Source organism: Strigops habroptila, chromosome 11 (genome assembly GCF_004027225.2).
Source record: "Strigops habroptila isolate Jane chromosome 11, bStrHab1.2.pri, whole genome shotgun sequence".
NCBI lineage: Eukaryota > Metazoa > Chordata > Aves > Psittaciformes > Psittacidae > Strigops > Strigops habroptila.
The window spans coordinates 23,819,052-23,836,696 of NC_046360.1; the positions used below are offsets into that span (position 1 = coordinate 23,819,052).

General features: G+C 43.2%; 1 protein-coding gene across 2 annotated transcripts; it reads left to right on the top strand.

The window, feature by feature from the left end:
* The first annotated feature begins 476 nt into the window (after nt 1–476).
* TMEM40 (transmembrane protein 40) lies at nt 477–16,993 on the top strand. Of its 2 annotated transcripts, XM_030501954.1 has the most exons (15): nt 477–4,784; nt 5,169–5,225; nt 5,496–5,695; nt 8,726–8,782; nt 9,360–9,499; nt 10,081–10,234; nt 11,411–11,518; nt 12,179–12,232; nt 13,123–13,158; nt 13,529–13,561; nt 14,939–15,001; nt 15,322–15,393; nt 15,476–15,550; nt 16,269–16,331; nt 16,797–16,993. In XM_030501954.1, exons 4-15 carry the CDS (start codon nt 8,734–8,736, stop codon nt 16,814–16,816), a joined length of 867 nt encoding a protein of 288 aa, XP_030357814.1. In that variant the 5' UTR covers nt 477–4,784; nt 5,169–5,225; nt 5,496–5,695; nt 8,726–8,733; the 3' UTR covers nt 16,817–16,993. The 2 variants fall into 2 exon arrangements, with proteins under 2 accessions (XP_030357814.1, XP_030357815.1); XM_030501955.1 differs by lacking the exon at nt 5,496–5,695.
* Nucleotides 16,994–17,645: the final 652 nt, after the last annotated feature.

Consider the following 17,645-nt stretch of genomic DNA (forward strand, 5'->3'; position numbering starts at 1 on the left):
AGGAATGGGTGTTGCCATGCAGTTGGTGTGGTCAAAGCAGTTTTGGTGTAGGGCTCTGTCTTCCACAGGGTACTGCTCCTCCCCGGACATACACTGTCACAGAGCTGGAGCGCTGGGATCAGCCTCTCCGGTTCATCTCCCAGCAGGGATGCTGGGCAGCTCCCTGCAGTTTAGAGTCCTGCCCTTTCCCTTTCAGGGAGTCTCAGTAGTTCCCTACGGCTTTGCAAGACCAGGCTTCTGCTCTGGGTGCTGCTCAGTGCAGCCCATCTCTGGGAGGTGGGGAAGTCTCCTGGTGCTTAGGCTGATACTGCTGCTTCCAGTAGCTGCTCTGGTGTGCAGCCTTGTTAGTAGGTGGAGCTTTGATGTCTTTGATTGTTTTAAAGACTGGGGAATTCTGCTTGTCCTTTTTTTTTTTTTCCTTGTACTGTGTTTTTTTCAGAATATGATGTCCCAGGAACTCACATTAAACTTTTCTGGAGTAGATTTGTGTATTCCATATCAGGAGATTGATTTACATGCCGTGTTAGTGGTGCTGTTCTCCCTGCCACACATTTAATGTAGCAGGAGATGACAGTGTGCTTTCCTTTTACCCTGGGAGAGCTGGGTGCTTGGACACCCTTGCTGCTGCGGTTATTGGTAGCTGAGATCTTTTCCCAGAGCTTGGGCTGGAGAACAAGCTGGTTTGAAGCCTCTTAGGAAGGTGCCAGAACGGTGCATTTTCAATAGAGCGTGAGCTGCATCTGTAGCTTGAGAAAGGTTTGCACTCTCAAATGGTAGCAGTGGGCTTCTGCTGCAGGACAGGCAGCCCGACCTCATGGAGTGGTCAGAGCAATCCTGCAATCCTCACTTGAGTAACAGTTTGGGAATGAGTGGCAGTACTGAATTCTGATCTTGGGCGGGAGCTGAGGTAATACTGTATTGGCTATGATACTGTTTGTCTGGTGTCAGCACAAGAGGGAGAAGCTTTGTTGTAGTGTCCAATCTAAAGCACATATTTTAAGATGAATTGATTGGACCAGACTTTACAAATAATCCTAGCTTCTAGTAAATAACCTTTGGGCTCTCTAGGTCAGAGCCTTGATATTTGGAAACGTCTTTAAAACCAAATGTATCTTTATCCCTTCTTCATTGAGGTGATTGAACCTGATAATAACACAGTGGTCTGAGGTGATATCAAGAGGGGAATGTGTTAGGACACAACTGAGTTGTCAGCTGGGAAGCTCACAGGGGTATGGAAGGTTTCAGATTCCCTGAGATCTTTTCCAGTTTGCTAGACAAGGATGGAGGTGGGAAGGGACCCCAGGGAACTGGAGGGAGAGGAGAGGCACTGAGTGTGAGCAGATTTTGTTGCAGATTGGTCTTGCAAGGCTGGTCAGGGGTGGATCAGGAGAGTGCCCTCAGACCCTACACTGATGCCTTGTGCTCGCTGCAGGACTTGGGGGCTCAGCCAGGCAGCAGCTGGGAGCAGTTCGTTGCTCCCCACTTCTCTAGCAGTCAGCAGCCCCTTCCTCAGATCCCTGGCACCCCAAACCTTTTGGGAGAAGGGCAGGTGTTTTGTATAGTAACAATGGAATTGCACTGATGACATGATTATGGATGTGATGAAACAGACATTATTCAAATTCACCACCAGGAATGTAATAAACTACAATTTAAACTTACTAGAAACTGGCATGTTTCTGGTCAGGGTTTGGAAAACGTTCTGCCCATGCTGTTAGCTTTAGTATCTGCAAAGACCTTGGTGTGAGCAGAGGAAGTGCTTTTCTCTGAGCTCCAAAACTACAGGCCATTTTTGTTCTAGAGGCTGGTCAGGGAAAGAAATAGCTCATGGCAAGTGCCAGAGCCAGGTCTGCCTTCCTCCTTCTGAACCAGACTGGGTTTGCATTTCAGACAAATGCTTCAAGTATAAGAGAAGCAGAAAGTCTAATAGCAACTGCCTTAATCAGCTGGGGTTGTGCTCCGGGGGGCTGAGCATCTGGAGGAGGTACGACGTTCAGGGTGGTGCTGCCACCTTCCGCTCTCTGACCTTTAAGACAGACTGCCATTTATCTGCTGGGTTTCTGTGTAAAAAAACTTAGAACATTTCCACAAGAAATCTGAGCTGTGAAATGACACTTTTGCTCTGCAGCTCAGTAGTCTGCAGGGCAGACTGTAGGCACAGGGCAGCTGCTTAACAGCTCCGTAACTCTCAGCAGAATAATGAAAACCTGTGAGGCTCAAGAATGTGCAGAGTAGCCTGCTGTTAGCAGTGTTAGCACTGGCAGTAAGGAGAAACAAAGAGCAAGGTTTCTCTGGAGTCTGTCAGTAGGGTCTGCAGCATGCACAAATTTCATCTTGTGCATCTTCAGTCTCTACTGCCACTTTTCAGTAGTGATTAGTCACCAGACATCTTCAAATGTAAATAAGAATATTTTACTGTAAGAATAGAGCTGTAGCACCACTTACATCATATTAGAAAGCTTCTAATGAATTTAAAGAAAATATAATTTTGACTAGAAGTTTACGGAAACAATAAGAAACGATCAGCCACAGAGGTGAGCAGTGTTGTACTTGATTCTTGATGGGGTTTAGGAGAGATGCTAAAAGATCTGTATAGAATAAGAAACTCCTATTCGTAGCTAAAAATTAAATAAGGCCTAGTTCTTAAATTTAACAGGCTCTAGCAAAAATTTGACTGTATTAGTTTGAAATACTAGGATAATAAGTTAGTTATTATAGCAGTTAATTCCACAGAAGGGACAGAATGAGAAAAATAATCTCCAAAAGCAGGAAAGTACAACAGGATCCACTCTCCCATGTGATTCTGCAACTCTTTCATGGCTAAACCTTGGACTTCCTCTCAGCTGAGCCAAAGGCAAAATGGCTGCTCTCTTGTGATCTCCCAGGATAAGAGGGTGTTACTCATTCAGTGAGAGTGTGGAGGGTTAGGAGAGTGTACTTATTACTTGTTGCTTTTCCCTTCTCTTTCTCTCTCAAAGGTGTTCAGAGTTTAACAACAGAAAGGTATCTCTTAACTAGCTGTAGCCTGCAAAATGCAGCTGGCAGGGAAGCGTAATCTTCCCTCAGTTACTCGTACTTTGCAGTCTCACAACAATTGTTTAAGCAGAATTTATTTAAAGAAAAAAAGTAGCAACTAAGTAAATGCACAGAAAGGACTAATTTAAGCAACCCTCTGGATAAAAGCAGGGTAGGGCAAGACGTGTCACAGGAGTGTTTTAATCTGTCAGAAATGTGATGATTAAACGAGCAATTACTGCTCTGAATATGTACCAGCACTGGGCCCCTCCTACGCTCACATAGGAGTATTTCTACATTTCTTATGCAACCTGCCTGTGTGACAGAGCTGCACACACACTGTTCCCAATTAGTGTCAAGCAAAGAGCTGCTCTCGTGTCTATAAATCTCTCCTGGAAGTGATCTTTCCAGCATACACTCACCACTTCACCATTAACCTAACTCAGAGGACAGGTCCCAACAAAGGGCAAAGTAAACACATGTAATACATGATAAAGCAATCTAATTAATTAGATAATATTCTCCCAGCAGAAACAGATGGGACAGTATTAGCTACTTTAAGTGTTAAACATAACATGTAATTACATATATCAGGGTAGTTGGGACAAAGCACTTGAATGGGTACTTGTGGAAAACTAGTGAAACTACCTGCTTTAAAAACCCCCAATCAATCAAAAAAAAGAACCCAACTGTCAAAGGAAAAACTCAATATGCACCTACTACAGGAAGTACAAATTACTTTCTCTGGGTCCCAGTATCCCCAGAAGCATCAGTACGTGGAGATGAGAGCAGAGGGAGTGTGCACAACCTGCTCTGCACACTGTACCAGGGTGAAGCCGTTAGCTTAATTTGACAAACACCTCAATGTGATTATATGTAAGAGAACTTTTGTACCTGGCAGAGGTTCAGGTGGAAATCTATCTCAGGGTGCATGGTGCGGCCTGAGAGACCCCTGGTCATAGTGGAAGGAAAAGCTAGGCTGGGGAGGTTTGCTTAGGAAATACTAGTATTTTCTTTGTCTCATTTGATGTAGGTATTGGAGTTCCTGTCTGATGCTAACCAGAGCAGCTTGTGGGGGGGGTTGGGGAAATGGAGCATGCCCAGGGGCTGAGGGCTGGCCCAAGCAGGGTGGACCTGGGAGTGAATGGTAAACTGAGGAGCAGTAAACTGCCCCTTGCAACTTGGGTGGCTCCTGGCATTCAGTAGAGGCTGCTCCACCTTGTTCTTACCCCAACCACCTGCAAACACAGCAGGAGATCATGCTGGACCTACCCTGCTGGCAATGCTCAGTTCCTGATGAGTGTGATATGAAACCCACCCATCTCCTTGCTCCCTGCACTGCATTCCCTGGGCCAGGGTACACTGGGCAGGGGGGCAGCATGCCCAGGCCTCCAGACTGCCATCATGGCATGCCCATGGGCCCAGACCTCCTGCCTCAGCAGGGGCAGTGCTGGAGCAGCCGCAGGCAGGGCTGGGGGTCCCAGCTAGTCTGGGCTGCTGAGTCAGTGCGGGAGGCCGTCCAGCTCCTCCACCCCACACCAGCAGGATCAGCCCTCGGCTGCTTCAGCAGAGCTTGGGGACACGGAAAGCACTCAGCTCCTCCTGCCACATCTGGAGCGTGACTGCCAGTGGGCAGAGGACGATGTGGAACTGCCGCTCTCCCTGTGAGTCAGGATGGGCCACGTGAGGCCTCAGCGCTGGCCCTGACGCCTGCCCGCCCGCCATCACGTGCCTGCCCCGGGATCCTGAACTGCCACACAGCCCTGCAGGTAATTGCCAGGGAGGGGTTCGGGAGCGTCGTGTGGTTGAGACTGAGGGCGTTTCGGGGTGCTGTCCTGGCTCTTGGTACATGGCTGGGTTGTTGATAACTCCCTGAGGTGTCACACTGCTTTACAAGGGGTTGTGGTGCTGTGGGGGTGAGCCACAGGGCTTCCCTCTAACCTCTATGTCTTCTTGACTGGATTCATCCATCTTTAAAATTTTTTTTTTTTTTTTTTTATTTTATTTTTTTTTTTTTTTTTTTAATTTTTTACAAAATCCTTGTGGCAATCCCTGCACTTTATGTGTAGATGAAGACTTGTTTGCCTTAACTTTACTCAGACTACAAACATGAGCTCTTCTGGCTTCTGATGAGCTCATTTTCTTCCCTTCAGAGCTTTCCAACGGCTACAGAGAAGAGCACACGGTGCATAAGGAGAAATAGAAACCAGGTAATTTCAAATGGTGTCTGCAAATGCATATGGGAGCACTGACATTCTGTCACCAGCACAGCTGGAAAACAGGCAGCAAACCAGCTCAGGTTGGCAGCAGCATGGCCACCATGTCTGGGCTTGCTGTGAGAGCTGAGGGAGGAAGCGCCAGTGCTGTGTCAAGGGGCGGATGGGCTATGACTGCTCCCTGCTCACCCCTCGGTGCCAGTCACACCAAGGTCTTTGAGTTTTGCTACTTCTCTGTTGCATTTCAACTATATTTGACAACAGGAAGGCAGGCAGATGAAGAGCAGAGTTATCTTGCTGGTGGTATTGCCCAAGGAGACTGGAGTAGGAGCGGTTTCAAACTGAGCTGGCACGGATCAGTTTTTGTTGTCTTGCTGGAAGAAGCTACCAGCTTTCTCCATAGCTGCAGCCCTCGAGGACGTCTTCTGTGGAACCAACTGCTAGGACCTACCTAAGACTTGCAGGTGTGCTTTATGAAGTTGGTTTGGTTTGGTGTGAGAGAAGGGCAGGGAGGGACTTGGTGTTTATGTTTAAAGTAAAATTTAGCAAGATTTGTTGTCAGAGTGTAACTTAAAATGAAAGGTGAAAGTAGTTCCAAAGGAAAAAGGTTTAGGATTGTGTCTGTTTTGTCTTGAAGCAAAACAATCTTATTTCACTTTATTTGCATTTTTTGCTATCCCATTGTACAATTTCACTCAGATATGTTTCAGCAGCTAAGCAAAAAGTCGTTGTGTACAGTGGTTATTAACCTCACTTTCTAAACAACTAGAAGTCGTCTGACTGCACGCAAATCTTATTCTGACATGTTAAAAAGACCTCACTGCAATTAAGTTCTGATTTACTGTGGGGGAAAGCAAGATGATGTCTGTTGTTCATGTCATTCCCCAGTGAGCTCATGGCGAGGCTGAAATGCCAGTCCATCATCATCCTTCTCTTATTATGAAGTATAATCAACTAAATCACTTTAAAAACATAATAATTAAGTGCCTGTACTTATCCTTTGTTTAGATCTGATTTTCTTTCCAGAAGAGCCACAGGGGACTTAATTGTCCATAGTCTAAGAGAAATTATGTACCCAACTTCCTTGTTTACGTAAAGCTTGGTGACTGGGCTTTGCTATGCTGGAGGCAGAGAAAGGGAGATGGGAGCAGATGCTGGCTGCTCCTCTTGTGGCAACCAGAACTTATCATAATGGGGTGCATAAGTGCATTAGGCAAATGTGCTTCTGCTGCTGGTACAGCTGAGCAGTCTGGTCTTAAGGTAAATTAGTCTGAGAGCAAATGAGGTTGACAGTGTCTCCTCTACCTTCAGTGTTGAATCTGCTCTTTCTGCATGGTGGGACAGATCTGCTAGTGCCTACCTGCTCACTTTGTCTTTGGGATGATGCAAAGCCAGCATAAGACAGCTGCAGCGACAGGTTCATGTCATGGGAATAGCAACATGCATCAAATGTGCCAGTGGAAGTGGCCTTCACTAGATATTAGGAGCACCAAAGACAAACGTCCTGAATTTCACTCAACAGTAAAATATGTGGATGTTTATAAATATTTTTATGAAAGGCAATTAATGAGTTAAAAAAAAAATTTTTTTATTCAAAGTAATCTTTGTCCCTTTAGGCCTGATGTTTCAACCATGCATTCTGCAGAGAGGCCTAAAGGGTATAGCTTACAAAAGCAAACACTGTTGCAAGGTGTAAGATGAGCAAATAGGAACACAAGAAAGATACTGAAAAAGGCTGAAAACCATAGCTAGAGATACACAAGTGCACAGAAATTACGCTCTTTATTGTGCGGCCAGGAACAAGTTTATCCAGGGTGTGGTATGTTGGGTTCCTGTGTTTCAACACTGGCTGTTGCTTACCCGGGCAGAGAGGGCAGATGCATTTCCTGCATTCCCTATCGGGTGCTCACATCTCACATTGCCAGCCTTTGTCACACAGTGCTGCCGCCACGGCTGCAGCAGCAAAGGCTGCGAGTCAGGCAGGGCTTGTGGGAGAGGTAAAAAGTTTTATTAGACTAATTGACAGAGTTCAAAGCTTGTTTGTCCAAAAACTTGCCAGTTTTTCCAGGTATTATATCAGGTGGTTAAATACAAGGTATTATCTGCTATTGGAGGTGTCTTGCATAGAGTCATTATCAGGAACAATTTAATTAAGATATTAAATTGTTTTTTTCTCACAATAGACCTAGGAAGGCAGGTAAGCAGTTTTCTGGGTTTAGCCTTTAAAAGTGGATAAAGGGGTTGTGTAACTTTCCCAGAACCAAACAGCAAACCAGTAGCTAAAAAGAGTTTCAAACTAAGGCCCTTATCACTTGAAGAGCACTTGCAGGTTAGGAAAGGAGAAGGTCCCTGGAATCACCAACATAACAGGAATGTGGGACCTCGACCCTCGTTCCAAAGGAGGGATGGGTTTTGCAGCTATTTTGGGTTCTGTCTGTGTCTAATTTCTTCTATCTGAGAACTGACATGCTAAAAAGTTGTTCTGTTTCCAGAATGAACATAGGTTTGCTTGTGTGTTACACTGTCCTTCTGAAGGTATTCTCTGATTTGGGTTTCATATTAGAATATTTTTCTGACTGATCTGACAGGCTGAAACTGCCTGTCGGAAAAGAAACAGTTCTCCCTCTGGAAAATTTAAAGGAAATACTTAGGTGTCAAACCGCTCGATTGGAAGTGTTTTGTTGAATGGACTCAAAAGTCATATTATAAGAAAATGTGTGGGGGTATAAACTGTTTTCTTATTGTGGATACTGGACCATGGTGGGCAGAGGCAACTGTTCAGAACCACAACCACCACAAAAAGTGCATCATCAGAATAAAACAGCCTCAACCCAAAATTTCTGTGGTGAGTTTAGCAAAACAAAACGAAACATTAAATTTTGGGGTTGTCAGAAAGTTTTGTTTCTGTGAAAATACCAGTAAGAAATGGGGGATCGACACAATTTTTTAATTCATAAACCTAAAGTTAGTGGAAATTTTCTTTCCATGACAGCTTGGGAAGAACAGACATTGAAGTGTCAAAGTCTTCTGAGTGCCAAGGGTTCTAAATCTTGTAGGGCCTTCCTATGAACTATATTCACTATCTTCCCTAATTAGTACATTTTAAGTATAAGGATGTAAAAGGTACAGAATAATTGTCATTTTGTGAATGGAACAGGGCCTGTTCAGTTACTCACGTCTGTTGTAAATAGTTAATTAGACACCTTGGTAGTTGTAAAAAACAACAACGTGAATGATCAAGTCAGTTCTTTTCATTTTACTCATGATGATCAGACTTTTGTTCTTCCTTAATAACCAAAGGCCAGCTCAGCCAGACTCACTCAGAGGTGTTCCAGGAAGGTAAATGAATCATGATGTGAAACTCCCATTGCAACAGAGAAGGGATTTCAAAACTAAAGTGCCTAGAGATAGACGCCACGCTTGGAGAAAATCAAATGTAACACAGAAAACCAGAGATCTGTTTCTAATATGCTTTTTCCTCCTCTTTTGAACAGGCATAGCAATGGAGAACTTGAATGTCCTACTCCCAGACCTTACTGAAGAGCAGCAAGGTAAGTGTAGTGCACGAAGATCAAAGCTTTGGCTTATTCACACTACACAGCAGTGTTTGCTAGAGAGGTTATGAGTCAAGGAAACTTGTTTCCTCTGAAAACACACTCTATCCATCTCCTTGCTTGTAAAAAGAGACCAGCAGTCAGTTCCCAGCTCTTCCACAGGCTTCTCCTCAGGTGTGTGCTGGGGGGAATTCAGATGCGTGAAGATTTTGTTGTGCATTAAGTGCCTGATGAGCTGTCTCAATAACCTGGTATCCATCCCTTTGTGCCTGTCTGTAAAATAACATGGTCAAAATAAGCATCCGTTAAATAGCCACGAATACTTCCCCTGCTTCTCTAAGACAAAGGCATCAGTAACTTGTATGGACTATTGACATTTTTCTACTGATTTCTGCCAAACGGAGTTGCTTTATACAACACAGCACTGCTCTTTCCTCTATGCTCACGTGCTGATGCTGGGCAGCGCGTTGAGAGTCGGATGTCTGTCACCATACCTGTGCCGAGCACAGTAGGAACACTCCTACTGTAACCCACCTCTGCTGCTGCACAGCGATTTGCTTGTTTTCCCTCCCAGACATTTTCCAGAGGGCTTTTGCTGCTGATGCCAGTTACTTGCAGAATCATGAGAAAACGAACGAGTCCTTCTGGGAATCACTTGTAAAATGTTTAGCCACTATTGACCCACCTGTCCTGAGTACTGAAGAAAAGAACAATGTAAGTTACTAAAGACACATGCATCCTTTGAAAAACGTTATACAGATACTTTTGTAATTTGGAGAGAGAAAACATACAGTCTAATTAGCTGATACGCTAAAACGTATCTAAAATATGAAAGTGCTGTAAAAGGTCACTTAGATAAATGAGACTCAGGCCCCTGGTTTTTCCTTCATTGTTCTCCATGTGCAAAACCAACTGCCTTTGTGTAAACTCCTCAGGATCTCTCCAGCTCAGTTTTCAAGGCAGGATCATTGTTAGTGACATTTTTGCTGTAAGATACTGCAGAGGTTCCATGTCCATTTTCACACCCTGTGTTTCTCTAGCTCTTTAGATAGCTAACTGTTGGACACCATGTTTTTTTCCAAGTTGATGGCTCAGCTACGAGTTGCTGAATGGAGTTTACATTCTCTTCCCATCTTTGACATTACTGTCCCTGGTTTCCCTCTTGTGTAGTAGGATCAGGGGATTACCTTTCCCACAAATGGGGGTGGGATACATTCATTTATATAATGGGGTATGTTTTTACAGATTATGTTTTATTGATAGGACTATGCGCTATTGACTCGCTTTTCTTTCAGCTCCTCAACGGCTGCAGTGTCCCACCTGCAGCCTGTGCAGCCTGCCTGAGAGCCATAGAGGAGGAAGGAGTGAGGGCCATGGCTGTTCTGTACCTCTTGCTGAAGACAAGGAACCCATCTGGATACAGGCAGCTGCCCAGCTCTAAGGGAAAGGGTGAGTCCTACCCAGCTGCACGTCAGCTATTTTGTCAAAATTACTGCAATGCCAGTGGGACTTGTCACTAGTTTGAAAATGCTTGAAAGTGATTATTAGTGAACAGCTAAAATGTCTAAAGTAAAGTACTGCTTAGAAAAGTCAGTTAGGCATGGTGATAATGGGAGCCAAAGACAGTATTTTACTTTAGTTTGATTTCACTTCTTCTCAGGGAAAAAAACCCCATGTGTTTAGGGAGAGAGGATGTCCTGGCGTAGTGATGCCAAAGAAATTTCTCTGACTCAAAGTTATGTCCTGGTTTTTCCTGTCTAACTGGATTCATGACACCCAGGACACGTTTTCGCAGGGACTGTTATCCAGCCAGCCTGGACCTCCCTGAGCTCTCACAGTGGTCAGAAATCCAAGCTGAGCCACTGAAAATATTTTTGCAAGTGACTGTAGGAACACGTGTGGTGGCTAGAGGATAGAGCCACTCAGGGTGCTGAACCTGGCAGCAAGGTTCAAATAGACTCCGCTGTGTTTCTCATGCTTGGGTGTGCAGTAAGAAACTAAGTGCAGTTCCACAGGGGCCATAGAATCATTAATTGTCTTTAACAGATTACAAAGCTGCACTCATTAAGATGACCCTGAATTTAACCGGATACCCTCAAGGAGATTCTGTTCCCGTTTTTGCCTTGATCAGACATGTTCATGAAGGGGAGGTTTCTCCTCCCGGTGATTTGGCCTGGCTGGCTTTGAGGGCTCTGCTCTTGTGCCACAAGAGGGTGCTGGCACTGCGGCATGAACACAGGGAATCCAGGGGTGAAGAGAGAAGTAGCCCAGGGAAGGGTGAGCAACTATTCTCCAACTAAAGCATCTTTCAGCTGCAGCTGCTATTGCTTCAGGGAATGGGAGTTTTCATAGAGGTAGCATTGTGAGTAAATTAAAGGCCAGAATATGAAACTTTAGGCATCTCCCACGCTCTTTTAAGAAAGTCTAAACAATAGTGTGTATGATGCTTTAGTTTGTAATGCTTTGTACTTACTCCTTGTGTGCAAAAACCACAGCTGAAATAAGACTAAGGGTCTGATTTCTCAACAGACAACTTTGAATTCAACCATTGTGCAATCCGTCATGATAGAAGAGAGTAAATGTGAACAGTTGTTTCTAATACCTTTTTCTCTATTTATAAAACAGATGATAAACTGAAACTCCTGAAGAGATTAGAAAGGAATCTTGTGCATTCACAAGGGGATAAAAAGGCTGAAAACTCATCCCAGGAGTCCACGGATGAAGATACACAAGGTAAAAACAGGATTTATTTTATTTTTCACTGATACATAATGTAATCTGATTGCATGTTCATAAGAGATTTACATCAGAGACTTGTGGCAATTCTGCAGAACTCTGGTAAAAAGTGAGAAGTTGTGCAAAAAAGAGAACACAGAAAATAATCAGTGTGTCCAGATCCATTATCAGCAAAATAGTGGTTGCCTCCTGCTCTTGTGGAAGTTGGAGGTTTCAGAAACATGGAATTCTGCTGCAAGATTTCTTCCCAAATAAAAAATCCTAACTTCTCTGATCTTCAGTGCTTATAGTCCAACTGAAGCCTGTGTTATAGGGGGAGGCAAAGAACAGTCAGTGTACTGTAGCAGCTGGCAGTGCCACGGTACTTACATGAGCAGGGCTGATGTTCCTGTTTCAAATAAGAGCTTTCTCACTCCACCCCTTTATACAAATTATTCCAACTTCAGATTTTGCTGGTTTTCTCCTATTCAGCCAGCTTGGCAGAGAGCTGTGAGGCAAAAGCACCTGACAATGATTCCTGCATTTCAAAGCCTTGATTTTTACCTACATATCCCACAGCTATTATTATATTATGAGCAAACAGCTGTAGTGCTGTTGTTTCTGATACTGCTGGCACATTTTTCTTTAATCTGATGAAAAACCACTTTCTCTGTCCAGACAGTGATGGGGAAGATTTAGGAAGACAGAAGACTGAAGGCCAGTTACTTGGAGGTAGGACAAAGTCACAACAGTATTGTTTTTACTAAAGATAACCAATATAAACAAGAGAAAATGGATAATTTCTGGCATTCTTTGGTTTGACTTTTGAACAAAGGTATACATGTATTCCTATGTACAGACATAGGAAAATGACCAGTCAGAATCTGGCTGGAGGAAAGGCATTTCCTACAAGATGAAGCTCAAGTCATACCAATGCTTACCCATGCCCTGTGCTTAGAGTTTAACCAGGAGAATAGCAAAATCTGCTGTGGTGGGAGAAGTCCTGCTGCCTGGATCTGCACCACTGCCGCTGAAATGCAGCAAAAGAGTTTTGAAAATACCTGTCACAGCCACTACTTACAGGGTCTGCAGTCACCCCTCAGCACTGACCAGAGATCAGCGAGAACCACACCTTGGGGCTCCTGCCCAAGGCTTTTCCTTTCCTCCCAAAGGAAAAATGGAAAATAAGTGCTATGCAGATGAAGAAAATGTGCTGTGTCAGCACACAGAAATAGCTGTCAGCTTATGGTGTAGAAACACAGATAGAAAAAAATTAAAGCCTTAATCACTTAATGTCTTAAATTGATCTCAGCTCGGATGTAAGACTGGCTTATTTAACCTGACATTAGGAGATCTAATTTGTCTCACAGGAGTCCGATTCTACCTGACCCCAGATATTGAGAGATGGAATGTGAGGGGTTAATAATCCGTTTATGTTTTCTGCTTTCAAACTGCATAACCCACAGCTAAGCTGCCCTCTCTAATGGCTGGAATTGGGATCTGCCTTGTCACTTTTACACAACCACACTAATTTCAATAGAGGTGCATGGGCTAGGGCTGGTGGCAAGCTATGTGTATTCATCATGGGTATTAATCTACATCATCTATGTGTAATATTTTAGGTGTACCAGCAGAGGTCGTTCCCTACAGAGATTCAGGTAGGCATTCCCAGATAATCTCATTCTCCTGAAAGGAAGACTGTAGCTGTAGTTTCTTTTTCTGCCATGCTTATATATTAAAAAACACCCATCCAGTTTGGTTCTAGCTTCAGTTCTAGCAACTGGACATGGTGCCCATCAATCTCGTACTCCCAGCTGTTTCAAAGAACCTGGGATCACTGTGACTAGTCACTTTTATTGTTATCTGTTCTTGGGCTCTTTTAGTTTCCCTAATTTCCTGGCACTTTCAAGTACTGTTTTGTCTATACTGAGTCACAAATACTCTCTGTGCTTGCAAATGCTGATAATGGTGGGAAACAAGGTATTTGTACTTTACCATCAGAAATAATGAAACTATGTTGCTTTTCAGAGATTACCAGAAGAGAAGATTCAATTGCAGATGGTAAGTGCAAACAAGCAGATGTTTTTCTTGTGGATGCTGTCTTTCAGAACTAAGTTTTGCTTAGTGACGATAGCTATACCAGCTCCTTGATACCAGATATTTCCTTATCAAAAGGTGGAAATTTGAGAATAGTTATTAAAATGCACTAGCAGAAGAAATACTGTGCAAGTCATTCCATGACACAAAGATGCAGTGGGCCTATTGCATTTAGGAGGCAGAGTAATACAGAACAGGCATTCACCAAGCATGAATTGGTGTTCTGCTAAGTTCTGCGTCTGTGGATCATTCACACAAGTGCACAGAGGAATGTTTGTGAGTGTAACACTATGTTAACATTAATAACCAAATAACTGAGTTTGTCACCAAACCAGAACTTGATCAATCCAGCATGCTCGAAGAATCAAGAATTTAAAAACACGACTCCAGTATCAGGTGACCCAGAACAGAATGTCTTGGCAAAGTTGAGTTGCTTCATGGTTCAAAAGCAGAGCAGCAAGAGCCTATAGCTCATTTGGAATACATCTCCAGTCCTCGCCTGTTACATCTTTAGAGAAAATTAAATTCACTGCCAGGCAGTGGTTGCCTGGATGCACAGACCAGTGTAAGTGAAATCAGCACCTAGAACTAGTGATGAATCAACTGCCAAAGGCTGACACGCAGCAGCCTGCCCAGGGGTCTTCTGCGAGCAACAAACAACAGAAAAAGGGAAAAACCTTCTGCTCTGCATATGTCATGGGAGATCTGGTAAAACGTTCAGCTCTTGCTGACAATACAGTTGGAAAAAGAACACAATTTGGCAACTGCACACAACTGGCATTGAGCAAAACACTCTATTTAAGCCTCTAAAAATATCTAGCTTCTTGTTATGTTGTTCTTTCTATGTATCAGTAAGCTAGCTAAGGAGAGTAATTGCCAGCTACAGTTCTTAATTTGGGAGGTACAGAAATACTTCAGCATTAGGCATAAGTAGATTGATGGTTCTTACGTGCTTGGTAATGAAGATGGTTGTATTATGATGGCTGTGGTTGTGCAGAGCACCCAAGAATCAAACTGAAGCTTCCTTGTACTACTGCTTTACTCTCCCACTAATTCTGAGACTACCAATTGTCTCAGACTAGATGGAAAAGACCCAGAGTGCTTTAAAACAATTCTGTATTGTTAATGCAAGCATCTGATTATGCCTTTTTAAAAACAACCAGCCTGCTTTTTGGGGTGGTTTAAAAATTGCAAATTTGACCTGGAAGGCTCAGAGATCTTTCCTTTGAACAGTTTTACATGTGTTCTGTTCCGAGAATCTATTTCAGATAGAAGGGAAGTAACATTAAAACTCCTTAATTTCAGAATTCCATGGCAATAAAAGACATTTCTTTTTTGTAGCATATGACGAGAACACTCGCCTCCATCAGTGGACAGTTCGGTGGATGGGCATACGGAAGGATGGTAATCTTTCAAAATCTGTTTCTTTCTTTCAATTCAATTGATGTCAACCCTGTTGAACCTTAGTCCATGAATAAGATCTCTGGTTCAAAAAAGCGTGTTTTTCGACATGAGTACTTTGTTAAAATGCATCAAGGCTTCTTGATGCAAATCATCATGGCTTCACATAACATGTGCATGGATGTTTTGTAGTTGAGTCTAGGGTACAAGACATCTTATGGAAATAGACGATATTAGCTGAGCTATAGATACACTGTATCTTAAGGTGTATTTGTAAGGGCCATGCCTGAAGTTGTGACCTGATTTTCCCCTCTCTATTTCAGATGAATTCTTTCATTTTGTAATTCTTTGCTTTGCAATTGGAGCTTTACTAATTTGCTACTACTACTACAAAGGTAAGGCAAAACTTCAAAAGAAGGATAAATTGTTGCACACTGGAAAAGTGATCAATGCCAAACCTTTAGTTTGTTCCCTTAGATTGGACTATTTCCCTTGGAACTGGTTTGGTCACCTTTGCTTCCCTGGAAACCACCGGGATATACTTTGGTCTAGGTAAGTGTATCTACAGCAGCCAACTCTGTATCTGCACTAAGGGTACAAGGTCACACAGTCATTGAGCAATGCAAATCCATAGAATGGCTCATGCTGTGATGCCGTACGTCACCATGGAGTGATCCTGTAACATCTCATCCACCATTCCAGGGTGGCTGGAGACAAACGTGTCTTAGTGACACTGAAGGGAGAGGTTGAGTCATTTTTCGTTCTCAATGATCACAAGACCCTGAGTCACCTCTTGCTGCAGCAATGGCTGAATGCTAAGTTGCCATAACAACGGGCAATTTTAGCAGCGGGGCAGCCTTCCCAGATACACTCTATAAGGTGCTGCACACTCAGGCTGCCATTCACCCCCTGGCACTGAGACAGCTGAACCGGGATGGTGGCAGCTACTGAAAATACTACTAAAAATATGGGCATTCTCAGCAATCCCATGGGATTTGGCAGGAACGGTGCAATCAGCAGCAAGTTACAGCTTCCCAACTGAGAACAGGAGTCTCTGCTGTAATCGTGGGCTAACATTTTTGGTAGGTCGTGGCTGGTTCTCAGAAATCAGCCTGGTCAGTACTTTGTTATTAATGATATTGCAAACATGCTTGTTTAAATAGGGATCTTGGGTTCATTAATATTGTAAATGTTTGGGTTTTGCCATTTTTCTATGTTTTATGTTGCTATCTGGTTCACCTTGAAAAAATATGTTTGTTTTCACCATTAGTGTACCGGATTCGGAGCGTACTTAACGGCCTTGTTCCTCTGATTGACAAATTCAGGCCTACAGGTAACAGCGACCTTTTTACTGACTGCATGCATAGCCCCTGGATCTTCCTGGGTGCTTCATTTTAGTAGTCTTAAGACCAACTTCTCTAAATTATGATTTCCCATCTTCTTAATTAAAAAGAAGAAACAAAAAAGAAATATTTCACTCCAGTTCATTACAGCTGCCTGGGGTTGAAAATGAATTATTCTTGACTCTCCATGTGGCAGAGCATTTTCACATTTTTAATACTCTGCCTGGTATGGGATATTAACTATTTCCTGACAATGTCTGAATAAGAATTCTATATCTCAAATAAAAACTGAGGGAGCGGGGGTAGGTTTCTCTTGCTGGGTCTTCAGACAGACTCCAGGCTCATATGTATCTGTGTTCATGAACACAGAATATGAAGAATGCTGAACAGCTGCATAGACATGTGACAGTTTGCAAACAATAGTCCTGACATTCATCTTTTTCTTCATCATGCAGGTATGAGGAAGGCTGACTAGGAGGAGTATTTCAGGAGAGTTCCACAGAACCCTGCTGTCTGAATTTCTAGTATTAAAAGAGCTGCTTTATAAGATGAACACAGAAACCTAATGGCTAATGTGAAATAACAAAATGTTAAACCATAGAAAGACATCATTCCGTCCCCACAAAAATAAAGCTGAAACTTCGGTACAGGGTCCTGCTCTTTCTGAAGTGATTTCTGAAGCTCGTAAGACAGTCTAGAGGTAGGTTCATATTAATTGCATTAAATATAAACACATTCTCTTTCCCTCCCCCATGCAACCATGTTAGTCTGCCTATGGTGTATCAAAATCAACACAATGACCATTATTATCCTTCACTGTTTCTGGATGTTTCAGTAGGCATCTTGGCACCCACAAAGCCGCCTCCTCTTCACCCTGTGTGATGCCCCAATCCAGGCACACATCAGCCACTTGCTTACACAGCTGAGCTCCAACAGTGCAACAGCACCGAAGCAGATATTAATTTATTGTGGCAGAACTCAATACAGTGGGCGTATAATGATTTCACGCCATGAAAGCTGGGTGAGATGTTACACGCAGTGACAGTAATGGTGCAGTAATGAGATTATTAACAGCAGCAAATTTCATCTCTCCTTCAAAGGGGAAAAGTAAAGTGCTCGATTTAACTCATTCCCCAACATTTTTCTTTCTTTGAGTAAAAGAAAGTGCAACTTTAACATCCCTTTCATTTTACAGGAACATGTTACACATTGTGTATGTATTATTTTATATATGTATATATATGGCTAATGCAATCCTACCCATAGAAAAATGAAGGCATCAAGTCATACGGAGAGAGCCATAA

Bases quoted from the DNA above. Each gene is read 5' to 3' on its own strand.
- TMEM40 (XM_030501954.1), top strand. From the start codon at position 8,734: ATGGAGAACTTGAATGTCCTACTCCCAGACCTTACTGAAGAGCAGCAA. The intron at 13,159-13,528 runs GTAGGCATTCCC...GTTGCTTTTCAG, and splicing joins CGTTCCCTACAGAGATTCAG to AGATTACCAGAAGAGAAGAT. The intron at 15,551-16,268 runs GTAAGTGTATCT...TTTCACCATTAG, and splicing joins CGGGATATACTTTGGTCTAG to TGTACCGGATTCGGAGCGTA.